At 37.5% G+C, this 17,747-nt stretch overlaps 1 protein-coding gene across 6 annotated transcripts in view; it reads right to left on the bottom strand.

Moving 5' to 3' along the window:
• Nucleotides 1–17,747, bottom strand: part of LOC133610462 (protocadherin-15-like) — a 345,402-nt gene that overhangs the window by 321,433 nt on the left and 6,222 nt on the right. For all 6 annotated transcript variants that reach the window (XR_009815878.1, XR_009815880.1, XR_009815879.1 and 3 more), the window contains exon 3: nucleotides 6,431–6,593. Coding sequence is in view for 3 of the 6 variants with exons in the window: in XM_061966744.2 (XP_061822728.1) it covers nucleotides 6,431–6,572 (142 nt within the window). In the remaining 3 variants the exon portion in view is untranslated. The remainder of the gene's footprint in view (nucleotides 1–6,430; nucleotides 6,594–17,747) is intronic.

Here is a 17,747-nt window from a genome sequence, read left to right as displayed (position 1 = left end):
AAATGGATTAGAAAGGACTGATTTTAAAAAATACGTAAGGGACAAGTGGTAGAAAATGGATGGATGGATGGATGGATGGATTTTTTAACTTGGGACTTCCCGCGGGCTGGATTTTGGACGCTGGGCCCGCGGGCCGTAGTTTGGGGACCCCTGCTCTATTACATTGATTTACTATCCATTGAAAATGAGTAAACACCCATGTATTGTAACAAGTGAGAACTAAGATAATCGTGTCTTGCCTAGAGTTGAGCATGGTAGTGGTAGCATCATGATCTGGAGCTGCATGAGTGCTGGGAGAGCTTACAGTTTTCTAACATAATAATGAGCCCCGAACACCTCTGAGATGATGGAGGAGTGGGTAATAATTCCACTAACAACCTGTGCAGCTCTGGTGAATACCATGCCTAAGCGAAAGAAGGCAGTGCTAGATAACAATGGTGCTCACACTAAATATTGACACATGATTACTTTGAGGTTTCCTAGCTAGTGTTGCTGGATATTAAGACAATAATCAGGGGACAGTTCATAGCTCCTCAGTGTCAGCAGCACACGTTGTATTAGATTAGGATGCATGATAGACTGGAGGTAAGACACAATTATCCAAGTACTGACCTGTGCTGAGACAATAGCTGTGTTCAGTGGATAATAAATACATACTGCATGCTACACAAGCAGCACACGGACTAGCCATATGTGAGAAATTGCTTTCACATGGGAAAAACACTCAAACACACAGTACTGACATGCTCAACAAATGTTGGCGTCAAGTCATGCTTCCTGTCATCTTGTTCACGCTTGCAGATGAGCCACATTCAAATAAAGCAGCTAGAAAGGCGGCGCCTACACACCACAAACTTCACATGAATTACTAATCAGAGGGAAGTCAAGTGTAGGAACTCTGATAGTTTGTGATATTCCTCACCAGATCTCTGTTGAAGTTGTTCTCTCTCTTTCTATCAGCTTATAACGCGAGCGAGTCACAGCAATAATAAGCGTTTTAGTATTTATATTATGACAATTTCCTTGGAGAGGAAGCAAACGGGAGTAAATTGGTTTATAGCTAATTCCGTAGCACACAGTTGACACACTGTGTGTTCTCTCACAGTGAGCTCATTAAAAATGCAGCAGTACTCATGTCACCAAAAAGTGAGTTAATATAGTTGCTCGGCTAATTAAAAGTGTAGTACTACATGTGCTCGTCACGTGGAGTCCAAACAGACAAAATTATCCCGGGACTGCTGCTCATTAAAGTCTTTCTGTGGTGCTGGTTGGATTGAGGGAAATGTCGCCTGTCAATCGGCAAACCAGCCTCATTAAAACTGCTATTTCCGTTACAATCTACATCCACCGGAATTGCTCGTGCAAGACCGTTTTTTTTTTTAAAGACCCAGTCGACGATACTGCATCGGATTTATATAAACACACACACACACACACACACACACACACACACACACACACACACACACACACACACACACACACACACACACACACACACACACACACACACACACACACACACACACACACACACACACACACACACACACACACACACACACACACTCTCGCTCTCTCTCTCATTTACGTGGCCTTTGCGGAATATGTGCTCACTCGTGTCAGCTAAATGCCAGCCAGATAAATCTGAAAGAGTGCACTTTAAACTGTAATCTTCATATTCTGACAAATGGAGCTGAAAGGAAGTGGTGCTGAGCTTCCCCTCATTTGATCCCCTCATTTGACCCGATAACATTTGGGCTAACATGCCTAGAAAGTTGTAGTAAGTACCGGTAAATGCAAAACGTTTTTTGAACTTTTTGGGGTAAAGCCATGGCTTTGGTTTCTTTTGACAGTGAGCACCTTAACCCCTACCGACCCAACAGTCAGAATGTGTCCAAATGCTATTGACAATGATGAATAGGAGTTTAAAATACAGTAAACTGAAAGACGGATTTATTTTCAGAAACGTGCTTTAAAAATACCTACTTGGATTCGTGGATTGGAAAACACAATGGGTTTGTAGGGGTCTAACGAATAATCGATACATCAATTTATATTCCTAAGATTCAACTGCTTCGATCTGTGCTCGACAAGTTGCCCATCTGGAAGATAGGTATCGAGCAAACATCGTTAAAAAAGGCAATATATCCATTTATCGATACTAGAAATATGAAAACATTGGATTTAAGAACGGCAGACTTTATATGAAGCTTAGCACTTCTAATGATAAGAAAGTTAAACGTTACAAAATTCTGTCTGTCCGAGGACATCAGTCATCAAAACAAGAATGGCGGACACAAAGGTCACAACTAATACAAACGCGAAGATAAATTATCATAAAGCAACATCACAACAACTTTCAGCTACAGCTGGATTGCAAAAGCTACAACAAATACCAAATGCCACAACACAATAATATAAAGCCGCAACAAAAGTATGTGACGGACACAACAAAAGTGACAGCGGCGCAAGTTTTGCCACCAGACCAGGCTGAGGCGGAAAGATAAAAACAGTGTAATGAACATAGTATATTAGTATTATTGAAAAAGTAAAAAAAATATTCATAACTGCAAAAGTGGTCACACTTCACTTACTATTCAACTTTCCACCTCAGCTATTGTGGTCCATTGCCAGAACTTGTCCGCTTTCACTTCCGTTGAGTCTTTATATTGTCATGTTTTGGCTTATAGTTGTTGTGTTATGGTTTTATGTTGTTGTGTAGTGGCGTTTGCGTTTGCCGTAACTTTTCCCAGCCGCCATTGATGTGTACTAAAATAAGAGTAGTAGCAGGTCAAAACAACTGCTCATTTAACCGTAAAATATTTGTTTTCCCTTAATTTCTCAGGTAAACCTACTGTTCATTCAACCTGAAAAGACGTTGGTTGCACTTTAATTTTGATATTAAAATTGTATTATTTTTATGTTGACAAACAAAAGCAACAAATACATTTACTGTTAAAATGTTGCTTACTGTACTTTCAATGAAAATGTATTGGATGTTGACAATGAGAGCAGAAAAGGTTTCCTCTTGTTAATTCAACCTAAAGTGTTGGTTGCTCTTTATTCAAATAAGATGTTATTGCATTGGCCATTAATTGTTGTTTGCTTGCCTGTATGGCTGTACGGTATACCGGTATTAATGAAGTACCACAGTACCAATGAATTGAAAACAGTACAATAATGTCTTTGAAAAATACTGGTATTTTTTTCCTTCCGCATGCTGTCTTGCTGCGGTGACGTTGCTGGGCCGCGGAGCATGTTGAGTGTCAGTGAGCACACACTCAGAGAGCGCACAAGCAAAAACAGTGGGAGGAAAACTGGGAAAAAAAGGCAATTTTACCGGTTGATAAATAGGGTGTGTGAAGCGCAATATGGAGATATTTGGGCTTCAAAACTATCAATCAAGGTAATGCTAAATACGGAAGTGCCACGCTGCAAGCAGTGCTTAAAAACATGTGGAGTGAATGAATGATCGGTTCTCGCTTCTCTGTGAGCAATTTGAGTGTGTCTAGTGTATAGAAAAGCGTTATATAAATCTAATCCATTATTATCATCATCATCATCAAACTTAGGTAAACATTTAAATAACAATAATCCAGACCTACACAATAAGTTTAAAGGTAATGTAGTTACCTAGCTCTCTGCTGTGCACATAGATACGTAAACTCGCACACAGCTGCTTGGCTTGATGCCAAATATTAGCGGAGCCCAAACCGCCCACGTAGCGCAAACTAATGCAAGTGAAATGACCGAATTTTGTAACAAATTTCTAGAATTTGTGTTCTTTCGTTAACAATGTGTGTTTTACCTGCGACATGTCTTATCTGTGTACTTTTAGCGAGAGTATCGAGAGTATTTTTTTTAAAGCACAGACTGAGAGTGTAAACAATAATCATAAAGCATTTAATACAATGTCAATGAAGCTTTCTATTCTATTCTAACCTAAATTATGACAGACTACATGTAATATTTAACATTATGAATTGTTCTTTGAGTGCAACAAGAAAAGCCCAATGTGTTTAATCCTTTTAGTTTTAATCTTCTAAAATTGTTCTGAGTGCAATAAGAAAATCTTAGTGTTTTAACACCTTTTTTTTGTTTGTTTTAATCTTCTAAAATTGTTTTTGAGTGCAATAAAAACCATTGGTTTAATGTATTGTAAGATTTGTAACTAAAATGAAGCCAAAAATTAAAATTTTCTATGGTCCCTTTTATTTTGAAAAGTATCAAAATAAAATATTGATATTGGGACAACCCTACTTGAATGTTTATAGCATTAATTTATTTATACCTAATTACCTCACAAGAAAGATCACGATTATAGGAAACTTCACCTGCAGTGTCCAGTATACATACATTTGTTTGTCAGTTTTTCTTTTGCTAAAAAGTTACCTAATCGATTTCATGTCAGTAAATCGTTTTGAATCGTGTCGTTTTAAACAAATATCATATGTGAATCATATCAACAACATCCAATTATGACTTCAATCGAATAGTTACACCCCTAACAATTTGTGTTGCGAGCATTTCCGCCACCATTTGAAGTAGTATTTGTCCACAGCTTGTATTTATCAGTAATTACATGGAGTTGAATCACTAAATGTATTTTTAGCTGTTGTCACTTTGCCCGCAAACAGTTGAAAATTAGCTTGTACTTTAGCTATATCTTGTCCGTACAATATATGTATTGTGCAATGTTCATTTCAAATAAACAAACACACGCCTGCCCTTCAACCACCAGAACTAAGAAGGTGAATGTGAAGGACAACACCCGCCGAATCAGTTACAAACCATTAAAAAGAGTCAAAACTATCAGTCTGCACCCACACTTAATATAGAGTAAAAATATAGAGAATCGGCTGAATTCTCTGCCAATTAGTTACTTTCTCCTGACTCCACAAACTGAACAAGGTAGCATTAGCCTTGTTCGCTTGGTCACACATCTGTTGATGTCAGTCTGTCATTTAAAGACGTCTGTGTGCACTGTGCAATATAACCAAGGATTTCGTAGTTTCTATTGACAGAGACAATGTTGCCAGATCTCACCAGAGAAACAAGCAACCAGCTCTATGAAAACAAGCCCAAGGTCGCTTGTTACACTGGCAACACTGGACAAAGAAGCAGCCTGACGGAGACATCGCAAGTTCAGGTAAATTGTGGTCCCACACATAAATGCTGCACAATACTATTACCTTATCCCATAAAACTACTGTAATTGTCTGTTGTACATGTTATTGTATTGATTTTTTAACCATATTTTTAATCTGATAGTTTGTTTTTATTTAAATGTAATGTTACATGTTAAAATTGTGCTGTTTTAGAAGGGGCTGAGCACGGATTAAATTGATTTCAATTCATTTCAATGGGTGGGACTGATTTGATGTACGAGTGTTTTGAGTTACAAGCTCGGTTTGAACAAATTGTGTTCGTAAGTTGAAGTACCACGGAAGGTAAGTATTTTACACAGGTTTTCCTAATGTGAGGATTAGTCCTTCCAAAGACTTGCCATTTGGAAACACTCAATCTTTCAAGTTTGCCATTATTTTTTGTCAAAATAAAGGACAGGAGAATGGGAAACCTATGGCTAAAAATTGGTACTTGAAAATATAAAATTTCAAACTAAAAAGTCATATTTTGATGTTGAATTTTGAAAAATACACCCATAAAATTGGGTGCATAAAAACCTTCCAAAAGGTGCAACTATAAGCGTTGAGGCACAGTTTGCGTTCTTTATTGCGTCATTATGCAGAGGTTAACTGGTTTTATTTTCAAATCCAGCATGGAAAAACTGTTTTCCTTGGCTATAAATATGTCAGTTATCATGAAGATTCGATGTAACTGGCTCAAGCTATATACATTAGAAGAGCAACTGGTACTAGAACTGGTACTTTAACGCACCAGAGTTAATTGTCTTCTGTGCCACAGCAGACAAGGCCAACAGTTGTTTTTTGAGGCGAAGGAGGTGTCAGTCAAACAAGTTTGAAGTGGTTTCAGTAGCACGGCGCGGCGAATGCATCCAGGCTAAGTGAAGTTATGATCAAGAACATGGGGAAAATTGACGAAAATGATGAAAGTCTGCAGCAACAAATGTAAAGTGGACCAACTTTTGACATTCGATGGTGATTTTCCAATATAAAAGGACAATTTTTGTCTGAGTGTTGGAAAATTGTGAGCCTCTGAAGGTGTGTTGCATTCATGTTAATGGTTGCGACTGATCTAACGAATGCTTACTGAGCCTGCAGTTACAATTGTATCCTGGATTGGTATCATTCCAATGTCAACAAACGTACCAGTAGCTTTCCGCTGACATATATCATACCTTGGCATGCAATCAGGGGTTTGTTGTGAAAACAGGAAGGCGTCCAACACACATTTAAAGAGAGAATATAATGACCACAGAAGGACCAGAAGGAGAGCCCATATTTACCATCAGTGTCTTGGCCCAGGCAAGTTGATAGCAGCAGTGGGAGTAGCAGATAAAGAACTCCTATTCCCGTTTTCTCAGGCCGTTTGACCCTGCTTTGTGAGAGCGGCCCCATTAAGCGAATCCCTGCCGCCATTTTCACCATCGTCCTCCGCCGAGTGCCCAGCTGTGTGGAGACACATAAACACAAAGTCATTGTTCGCGCGTAACATTGTATAAAAACATCTGTTGGTTTTTATTCGAGATACGGCGCTTTTTTTCTTCTGGCTCCACCAGCTTGTGCTTTGAACCAAGGTGAACATGCATCATGACGACAGATGCTTTTAAAAGAGTTTGATGGGGCCTAAACCCTCAGTATGTTCAAGAATCCCTTGCAATGTCCATACACTATGAAGTACACTAAAATCTGCATCATTACTAATCAATGGGGTTTGCAGGCGCTTACACACAACAAACCTTGAACGCTTGATTATAGATAGAATAGTTCAAAGTGGCAAAGTGTCGAGCTAAAAAAAAAGTAAAATCCTACTCTTCTTTTTATCATAGCTTACAATTACATTCCCTCTCTATTTCCTTATTACGCCGCCTCGCCTTTCTACATGCACTCCAAACATAATTGGAATGTTTTCAACTGCGCTTTAAGAGGCGAAATACAAATTGGCAGCGCTGCACCGTCGTGTCAACAGATCCCGATGACAAGTGCGGACAAATAATTTAAGCAATTTGTGGGATTGTCTTGCATTTGCGTCCAAGTAGCCTTATTTTCCCAAAAACGTAATCGGTCTAATATTGCACCAGCCACAAAAAACCCAATAGGGCGAAATGTGGCAAGGCTGTAGATTTGGTCAAAGAAAATAAATCTGTAAAAAACTAAAAATATAGTTCAACACACGGGGTCCAACAAGTTTATAAATGTTTGAACATAGCTACTCTGCTATCCTAATGAAAGAAAACAATAATCAAATCCTACTAGTGTTTTTTGGGGTTCCTCAGAGTTCCATTGTGGGATTTATTTCTAATCTATATCACCCATCCATCCATTTTCTACCGCTTGTCCCTTTGATTTAGAAAATGTTCGTAAGGATGTACTTCCGGTTATGTTTGCAGATGATGTCTGTTTTAATATCACATTCTAATCTTGATTGCTTGACAAGGGAAGCAAATGAAGAAATGTCTATTGTTTCTGAATATTAAGGAAAAAAACAAATGTGATTTTTAGTATGAAAACAAAGGCTATAATAAAGAAATTGAAAACATATTAAATGATGGCATCAAAATTAGCCTGGTGCCTCAAGCCAAATTCAGGAGTTTTGTTGATGAAAAATGAACATACTGTGCTGAAATGTATGTAGCAAGATGATGAAATCAATAGGTATTTTGAGTAAAGTTATTTATTTTAATAATTGTTCTGCATGGGTTCTCTCCGGGTACTCCAGCTTCCTCCCAAGACAGACACCTGGGGATAGGCTGGCAACACTAAATTGTCACTAGTGTGTGGATGTGAGTGTGAATGTTGTCTGTCTGTGTTGGCCCTGCGATGAGTTGCTGACTTGTCCAGGGTGTAGGCTGCCTTCCACCCGAGTGCAGCTGTGATAGGCTCCAGTACCCCCAAACGGGACAAGTGGTAGAAAATAGATGGATGTATGGGTTCTTGTATGTATATTATATTATAGTTTAATATATCCACATATACTGTAATGTATTGCAACATTATTTGGGGTGCTATTTGTAAATCATACCCTTGTAAAAATGTCTTAACTTAAATTATTAGTAAATTAAATTGAGAAAAATGTTGTTTTTTTTCCAACAGACTGCACTCCATTTATAGAATACATTTAATTGCGAACATATATTGTATATTTGTCTTTTTTTATAAGTATGAACATCAATAACTTACCAATAGTTTTCCATAGTTTTTTTTACATATATTCCTCTGATATACATTATGAATGTCCACTAATCAATGTACACTTATCATTTCTTTGGAATAAACTACCATCAGCTATTCAGTTGTAATATATTTATTTAAAAAAGAAACAATCAAAGGTTATGTTGGTCTATGAACTATGAGGCGGATGTTTTATTGTATTATATATGAATTGTCTATTCGTGTTGCAGTGATAATTGGGACGTCTTGGGAGAGGTGGCTTTACAAGACCTTAAGGTCTGCTTAACTCTTCTTGCACATTTTTCCTAATATTGCATATTAATAGTTTTCGTGTGTGTGTGTGCAAAATATTAAAATGGAAGAAAATGTTTTTTTTAAACGAAAAGAATCAAACTGTGATGAGAAAAACAATCGAACAGTAAAATCACACCAGAAGCAGTTCAAACTAAATGACAGAGAGAACTGGAGAGCATTAATATTGCAGCATATCAGACATATTATATGCTCAGTGATTAGACAACAAGGCATCAAATTGCCAGAAGGGGTCAATATTTGTTAGTTTCCCCCCACAAGATTATTGCTTTGTTTAATTCTCCCGCCTATAAATCATTAAAACGGAAAGCAAGAATGAAATATTGAAATGTTTGGAGCGCAGTCAGGTGACTTGAGGACAGTTCCATCACATTTCCAATGTGTTTGTTCCACTTAAGAGGACTTAGCATGTCATGCTGCGGGTATGCTTTGTCAAATTCTAAATTGTCTTTTCTCTAACTAAGGTCCTTAAATAATTTAAATCCCCATCATGTCACTCTCTATTGTCTGAAAATGACTTTAAACGATAAATTCCAATTAGTTTTTTTCTTCAGCTACAGACGTGGGAGCTCTGAGGTTTAGAGTTTGATAGCCAATAGGCTAACCAAGCATGATGTAGCATCTAAATGTGAGAGTAAGATTAGCATTGCAGCTCTTATAGCTATGCTAGTGTTGCTAACATTTGTGTCATTCTGTCCGACCCTAATGGTGCTTTGTTGGACGTGATATATGGCATCTCTTTCCTTGGACGTGTGCAGCTTTACAATGTATATGTAAAAAGTGGATAAGTACACACTAAGGGTGCAAAGATTCGATTAGTTTGATTAGGAAAAAAATCTGCAGGTGCAATAGGACCCCCTATTGGTGAGGCTGGTCATCCTTCCGGTGATGTTGCATGTGTGTGTGTGTGTGTGTGTGTGGCGGACACAGCGGAGTGCCAAGAGAGATGGCTCAAAGTGAAAGGCAAGGTGGAAAGAGAGCAAAGGGCCCAAAGAAGACGACAGAGAGGTTGTGTGATTATTTATACTGAAAAAGACAGACATAATGGTGAAATGTTTTCACTGTCAGAGCTTGGTCTTTTACAACAGCACTAGATCTATGTTTCAACACATTACCACAGATCATCCTGCATATTAAAGAACAACAAACAAGCAGAAACAAAGTAAAAGTAAATCGTGGTAATTAATGCCGTCTTGTATGATTTGTTAAGAATGTTTTACTCAAACACAAGGGGGCCATGTGAGGACATGTTAACATCTACAGTTTGTGTTGCAATACTAACGAGTTGTTTGTCCAAAAATTAGTCAGATTGTTAAAGGGGAACTGCACTTTTTTGGAAATGTTGTCTATCATTCACAATCCTCATGTAAGACAAGAACACATATGTTTGTTTTTTTATGCATTCAAAATTGTAAATAAATGCGATCAAATTGAGTTAATGGAAGTCTCTCTAGTCTGCCTATAAAGTTCTTAAAAAACATTCAAACACCTCCATTAAGGTTTTATATACATGATGTAAGCATATATGTAATTTAATAACAGGCACATTTATAATAAGATGTAGTATGTATGCATTTTGATTATTTTAAGTATACGCGACGCATTAATTTAAAAAACGCATCACAACGTTCTTTTTTTTCCAACATTACCAATTACTACTCACTGCAGACAGCTGTCACTAGAATGCCAATTGATATAGTATTGTTATATTCCCATTTAGATGAAGAATGAATCCTAATCCTCGCGAAGAAAAACCGGGGTGAAACCAAGTGTCTTTTTTTCTCTCTCGCCATTTCCAGGTATAAATTGGCTGCCAAAGTTGGGTTACATCCTCATCCTTCTATCAAGGTGAGAGGTATTATTCATGATCTACAATAAACTTCCACGAACTCTGAGGCCAAAAAGCAGCTCACCAGCCAATGATGTCAACATAGTTACACACGCTGGTGATTACGGCAATGCTATAAATAGTTTGTCTGCGTTAGCGCTTATAATAACAATATCACTAGTACTTTGTTAATATTAAAGTCGTGAAATGTAAATGGAGTATTGTTGGTGGTTTTTGAATGGTTATTTATTGGGTTTTATGGGCGGAATAAAGTGCGGATCCCTTTCAAATACATTGTCACTAGAGATGTCCGATAATATCGGCCGATAAATGCGTTAAAATGTAATATCTGAAATGATCGGTATCGGGTTTTTTATTATCGGTATCGTTTTTTTTGTTGTTTTTTATTAAATCAACATAAAAAACACAAGATACACTTACAATTAGTGCACCACTCATTCACACAAAAGGGTTGTTTCTTTCTGTTATTAATATTCTGGTTCCTACATTATATATCAATATATATCAATACAGTCTGCAAGGGATACAGTCCGTAAGCACACATGATTGGTCCACTAATAGTAAAATTATCTGTTAAAGGTTAGTACTAATTGTCATTAATTACTAGTTTCTATGTAACTGTTTTGTATTGTTTTACTTTCTTTTTTATTCAAGAAAATGTTTTTAATTTATTTATCTTATTTTATTTTATTTATTTATTTTTAAAGTACCTTATCTTCACCATACCTGGTTGTCCAAATTAGGCATAATGTGTTAATTCCAGGACTGTATATATCGGTTGATATCGGTATCGGTAATTAAAGAGTTGGACAATATCGGCAAAAAGCCATTATCGGACATCCCTAATTGTCACTCAATTTATTGTACTTTATCAAATAGTCTTTTTGTTTAGTTTATTATTTATTACCAGGTTTTACACAGTTTAACTTTTTATTTATTTCCTTTTTTTTTTTTTTTTTTTTTTTTTTTTAAATCAGAACCAGCTTTACCGGCCAAGTAAGTTTAACACACAATACATTTGACTTGGTAGGCTGTGCTCTCTTTTTTCAATCCAAGAAGTGCAATACATAGTAATAGCAATTTCAATGTTATGTGCATTTAGAAGAAGAAATAATAAAGGTAATCAGAAAAATCTATTCTTTCAACTATTTTCCCTAAAAGACACATTGAGGCTAGAAGGTGTGTTTTATTCGCATACTCCAGAGTACACATGCTGAGGCAGACATGGACAAACTCAGCTCATTAGCATTAGACCTACTGAGACAAACGGCATGTTTTTAGTCAGGCCTACTAAAAGCAGTTTTTAAACTATCTCAATTCCAGCATCAGAGCTGGATTTTGGACAACACATTTCCTTAACATTATTGTGGCACTCTGGAGATTAAAATTGTTGAAAAATACTATAGGTCAGCTTTAAATCAATAAAAAAGGCAATACTTTGTTGCAACTAAAACATAAAAAATCCCTGATTACTACATCAATCCATGTCATCCAAACCTTATTTAATACCCAGTGTGAACTCTTTCGCTATAGGCGTTCCCAGCTGTTATCGTCATGTAACCACGTGGCTAACCATGACGGATCTCCCCGCCACCAGCGGACCAAGCTCGATCAGTCAGATAACCCGTCATCTTTCTGCCCCTCATTACTTCCACAATGGCATAATTGCGTGGACGGCAATACATCTCACATATTTCATTCTGTGTGCTTGACTTTTCCCCATAATTTCATCCCCAGTTTTAATTCGATACGCCTCCTCGCCTGTAAAAAGACTAACAATGATTAAGTTTGTTGCTGTCGGCTGTCATATTTGAAACTGAGATGGAGTGATTCTATGTATGTGGGTGTCCATTGAGTGAAACTATCCTTTCAATTAGGTTTACCCTTAGCAACGCTAACACCTGTAGCAGGAATACAGCACTACAGTCGGGTGGCAGAGCATTCTCAACACTGTAAACTTTGACCAAATTAAACCACACTCCCGCTTAACTAATACAGTAGTTGGATGAACCAATTCCCTGCCTCGCCATGCAGGCCTTGACACACTGCCCTGAATCAGGCGGCGCAGGCTTCCATGCACCTTTCTGCTGCCAGCCCCACTTAAATGCTGAGCTTGACTGCTAATCCTAAAATTAGCAAGGGCCGGAATCAGCACGCACATTTCCTAAATAGTAGAACATATTTACCAGCAATATGCCACGTAATATAACAAGATGAGCTACCACATTTCCTAAATAGAGCAACAAAGTGTGCATGGTGGTAAGGTTAAGCCACATTTAGTTGATAATATATTTGCAAAATAGTAAACAATTAAAAATAGTACAATATAAAGTGCACCAGATTAAGGCGCACTGCCGATGAACGGGTCTATTTTCATACACAAGGATTGATTATAAGGTGCATTAAAGGGGTCACATTTTGATTTGTTTCCTACATTTAAAACACTTTGCATTATATTGCAAAACAATATGCCAGATGTCTCCTATTAGGTGCCCTTTTGGGGTCCTTATATACACACCATAATAATACCCGTATGTTGAAGCACAGTACGTCTGAATATGGTAGCCGTAATGCTCCATCAATCCATCAAGCAGTGCGGCTTCGTACCAAAGTTATACTAAAACATTCTGGCAGATTTTTGAGCACCGTGTAAAATGCCAACATCAAAGTTTTGGTCTTACTGGTGTTTGAGTCATTTATTGAAAATACTTTGTTCAACCTGCATCCACACATTTCTCTTGTGTGACTTCCCTCTACTGCATACTTGCCAACCTTGAGACCTCCGATTTCGGGAGGTGGGGGGAGGGGGGTGGGACGGGGCGTGGTTGGGGGCGTGGCTAAAAGGGGAGGAGTATATTTACAGCTAGAATTCACCAAGTCAAGTATTTCATATATATATATTATATATATATATATATATATATATATATATATATATATTTATTTTATTATATATATAAAATAAATACTTGAATTTCAGTGTTCATTTATTTACACATATACACACACATAACACTCATCTACTCATTGTTGAGTTAAGGTTTGAATTGTCCATCCTTGTTGTATTCTCTGTCACTATTTTTCAAACCATGCTGAACACCCTCTCTGAAGATGCATTGCTGTGTGGCACGCACAAAAGTGCTTTCATCAAATGCACTAGATGGCAGTATTGTCCTGTTTAAGAGTGTCACAACATTGCTGTTTATGGAAGACGAACTGCTTTACGGTATACAAAAACGTGACTGCTGTTGTTGTGTGTTGTTGCCGCGCTGGGAGGACGTTAATGAAACTGCCTAACAATAAACCCACATAAGAAACCAAGAACTCGCCCTCCATCATTCTACAGTTATAACGTGATTGGGCAGGTATGCTGTTTATATTGTGGGTTAGCGGAATTTCGGGAGATTTTCGGGAGAAAATTTGTCCCGGGATGTTTTCGGGAGAGGCGCTGAATTTCGGGAGTCTCCCGGAAAATCCGGGAGGGTTGGCAAGTATGCTCTCCTGGTCACACTTTTTATTACACCATGTACCATATAACATTGGTTCGAGGTCAGCACAACCAGAAATAATTCATACACAAGGCGCATTGGATTATAAGGTGCACTGCCGATTTTTGAGAAAATAAAATTAAGGGGTTTTAAGTGTGCCATATAGTTTAAAAAAAATATGGTGGTTGAATGCAGTTTTCAGTTGTGGGGCAATGGTAACACCATACCATACTACCTTTAAAAGTTTAGGTCAGTATTTCCTATATAGGGGAACGAAGTTTGCAGCTATTGCATGGAGGTTAGACCACACTAAATTACGTTAAAGTTAAAGTCCCAACGATAGTCACACACACACACACACTAGGTGTGGTAAAATTATCCTCAGCATTTGACCCATTCCCATGTCCACTACCTGGGAGGTGAGGGGAGCAGTGAGCAGCAGCAGTGGCCGCGCTCGGTAATCATTTGGTGATTTAACCCCCAATTCCAACCCTTGATGCTGAGTGCCAAGCAGGGAGGCAATGGGTCCCATTTTTATAGTCTTTGGTATGACTCGGCCGGGGTTTGAACTCACGACCTTCCAGTCTAAGACATATTGCTGCACGGCACTTAAACCATGCCACTATAAATTAAGATACCGTATTTGCCAAGTAATTAAATGTAGTTGACAGTTGTGGCACGGTGGTAAGATTATACCACATTACATTCAAAGTACAGATATTTCGAAGTTTTTGAATGTAGTTGAATGTACTTTACATTTGTGGCACTGTGGTCAGACCATACCACATTATATCAAAAGTTTAAGTGGAACTAAGTTTGCAGTAGTTGAACATGCCACAATGAAATTGAGTTTAAATACCCAATTTGCTAATTAGTGCTACACATTGTACAGTTATGGCACTGTGGTAAAACATATTGTTGCACGACACTTAGGCTGTGCCAAATTAAACCAAATTGAGTATTTGCCAAGTAGTTGAGCTTAGTTTACAGTTGAGGCACCGTGGTCAGACAATACCTCATTACATTAAAAGTAGAGATTCTATATATTTAAAAAAAATAGGGAAACCTAATTCACAGTTGTTGCACGGCGGTAAAACCCTTCCACATTTCACATGTAAGGGAATAAAGTATACAGTGGTTAGATTATACCAGATTACATTGAGTTGATGTATATGTATTTCCTGCAGTAAGATTATGTCACATTACAGTAAAAGTTGAGATACAATATTTCCAAATAAGTGCAAAATGGATAGAGAAGGCCATGAAGATTTGCATTTTGTTTGGAACATGTAAAAGATTTGAAGATTTTTTTAGGGCCAGTTTACACTAAGCCGGATAAGGTTATCCAGGGTAAGTCACACCTAACCTTATCCGTGTACACGCACAACAATGCCACTGTTTAAGACCTAGTACGCATGCGCGAAAAATTTAAAAAACCCACCGGAGCGTCCATCTGCTCTAATCTCCCCAGTAGATGACTTTACTTCACTGTGAAGTTATTTAAAAGAGCTATATTGTAAATCGTTTGCTGTGCATTTTACATTTGTTTACTTTGTTTTGTGTGCAAGTTTTTAAATTAAAATGTATCTCCTTTGAACAATATCCAGTATTGTCGGGTTTCAATTAACTAGAATCCAGTGTGCTGTGGGGCCCTATTGTAGTGAATCACACCTGAGCCATCATAAATTAATCAATTCTTTAAATCAACACGAGAAAGTAGACAATGCGATAAAGAACATTTTACAACAATTAATCTAGACAGAATACCCAAAGTATTGTTGTTGGGGGTTGACTCCACCTTTGGGGTATTCTTTCGTGAGATATGGCGTCAGGGGATAAGCTGGGTAACCCAAAATAAAAAAAGGGTCTCGTTCTCAAGAGTTGTTTGTCTAAAGAAAATGCAGCAGAATGGGAAGAAAACGTAACAAAGCATTTGAAGAACAGTATTTATAAGACTGAAAAAAAGGTTTCCGTTGTAAGATAGAGGCAACAATAAACATGTCAAACAAATCTTTCCCAGACAACAAAGAGAACAACAAGTGAATCATCCCTCTGACTCACAACAACTTTGTCGAATTTGTGGGCATACAAAGAGCAACAAAGAACACTTGGCCTCATCTAAACGTGTCAAGACTGACAGCTCGGTCAAATATTGATGCCATTGGGGAGCGTGGAGAAAAGCAAGGCAAGAGATTGCGTGCTAATAATTGATGACAGTGTGAAAATAATTGGCTGCACGGTTGCCTTTTTCACCAATAAGTGGCGATTTACCATCGGGGAGAAATCTATGAGATGGAGATGAAGAGCTGGAGTTCTTACTGCACTGCAGAGAACGAATCTTGTGTTCTTATCTCATAAAACAACACAGGAGCAAAACCTATAGTCTACTACTATACCAGGTGCTGCTTTTTTGAGTAATGTACATTTAACTGCTTAGAATGAGGACCAGTCAGTAACACTCACACATACAGTAGGTCACACAAAGGACACGTAAGAACAATGGTAGAGTTGCAAAATTAGTATACATAAACCGCATTGACATTAAATATAAGAGGAACCCTCTTTATTGGAAATTAATCTCTTGCCCAATCTTTGAGACCGATTTTCTGCAGGTCTCTGCTGTGTGTGAGTTACAGGTTTCACGTGTATAATTTTAGATGCCAGATATAATACCATTGTTTCAGGCTTTTTTTCCCTCAGAGGAAAATGCTGTATATTCGAGTCAATGTGGTAGTTTTTTTGCAGCAGATACTCTGGTTTATTTCAATTGCCATCTCTCATATTGGACCCATGATTCATGTCAATCCACCTGGTGCAACAGCTCTCCAAGGTATGAACACTCCTTTTTTAACTCAGTGCAGACTAATAAAAATATTTATTCTGATGCAGATGTTAACTTTTGGAAAGGAAAGTATACAGGGGGATTTCATAATTATTTTCTCAAATAAAGTGATTCCATATTGTTTTCTGTCAGCTTGATCCAAAAATGAAACTTAATTACTGCCACAATCTATTTTCTTTGATGTATTATATAGTGTTTCTTAAAGCCAAAATGTTGCCTTTTTAAAAGACTATAGTTTGGTGTCTGTTATCTGTTTTTCTTCTACAAAATAAACAACTTAATGAACATCCCCAAGTCTGGTGATTCCATCATTTTGAGGGGGTGTATACAACTACTTATTGTATTTCCGCTTAAAACAACTAGGAGCAGTCTCCATATATTTAAAGGAGATCTTCCCTTTTTTGGAATTATGCCTATCATTCACAGTCCCTATGTAAGACAAGACACAGTGGTAGTTGTTATGCATTCAAATGCGTAATATACTGTACAGCAGGGCTATTCAACTACATATTGAAGATAGGCGCAGTTTCAGGAGCCCAAGGACTCAGAGGGCATTTTCGTCAGAAAATACCTGCCAGGTTATATTCCTTTGAGACTGTTTACTTAATCGCAAAATAAACACATCAGCTTTCACACTGCACTGTCAATAAATTCATTATTCTACCGTCGTTACTTATTTCCAGCGTCTGCGACTCGATAGATAGTTAACAGTATGAATAAACAGAAGCTCCAGAAGTTTTTTGGAGGATTGATGTTTCTTATTTTGAATTATTTTCCTTCTTCAGTTGTACTTCTTTACACTTCTTTAATTTAGATTTGTTAAACTGAAAATATAATCATACAATAAACATTATTAAAAAGTATAATGTCCTTTGTGTATTTTGAATAAATAACATTCATTGTGTATTTCACATAAATCCAATTGAAAGCTTAGTGTTGAC

The sequence above is a fragment of the Nerophis lumbriciformis genome, linkage group LG11 (assembly GCF_033978685.3).
Source record: "Nerophis lumbriciformis linkage group LG11, RoL_Nlum_v2.1, whole genome shotgun sequence".
Lineage (NCBI taxonomy): Eukaryota > Metazoa > Chordata > Actinopteri > Syngnathiformes > Syngnathidae > Nerophis > Nerophis lumbriciformis.
This window is presented reverse-complemented; position numbering and strand designations above follow the sequence as displayed.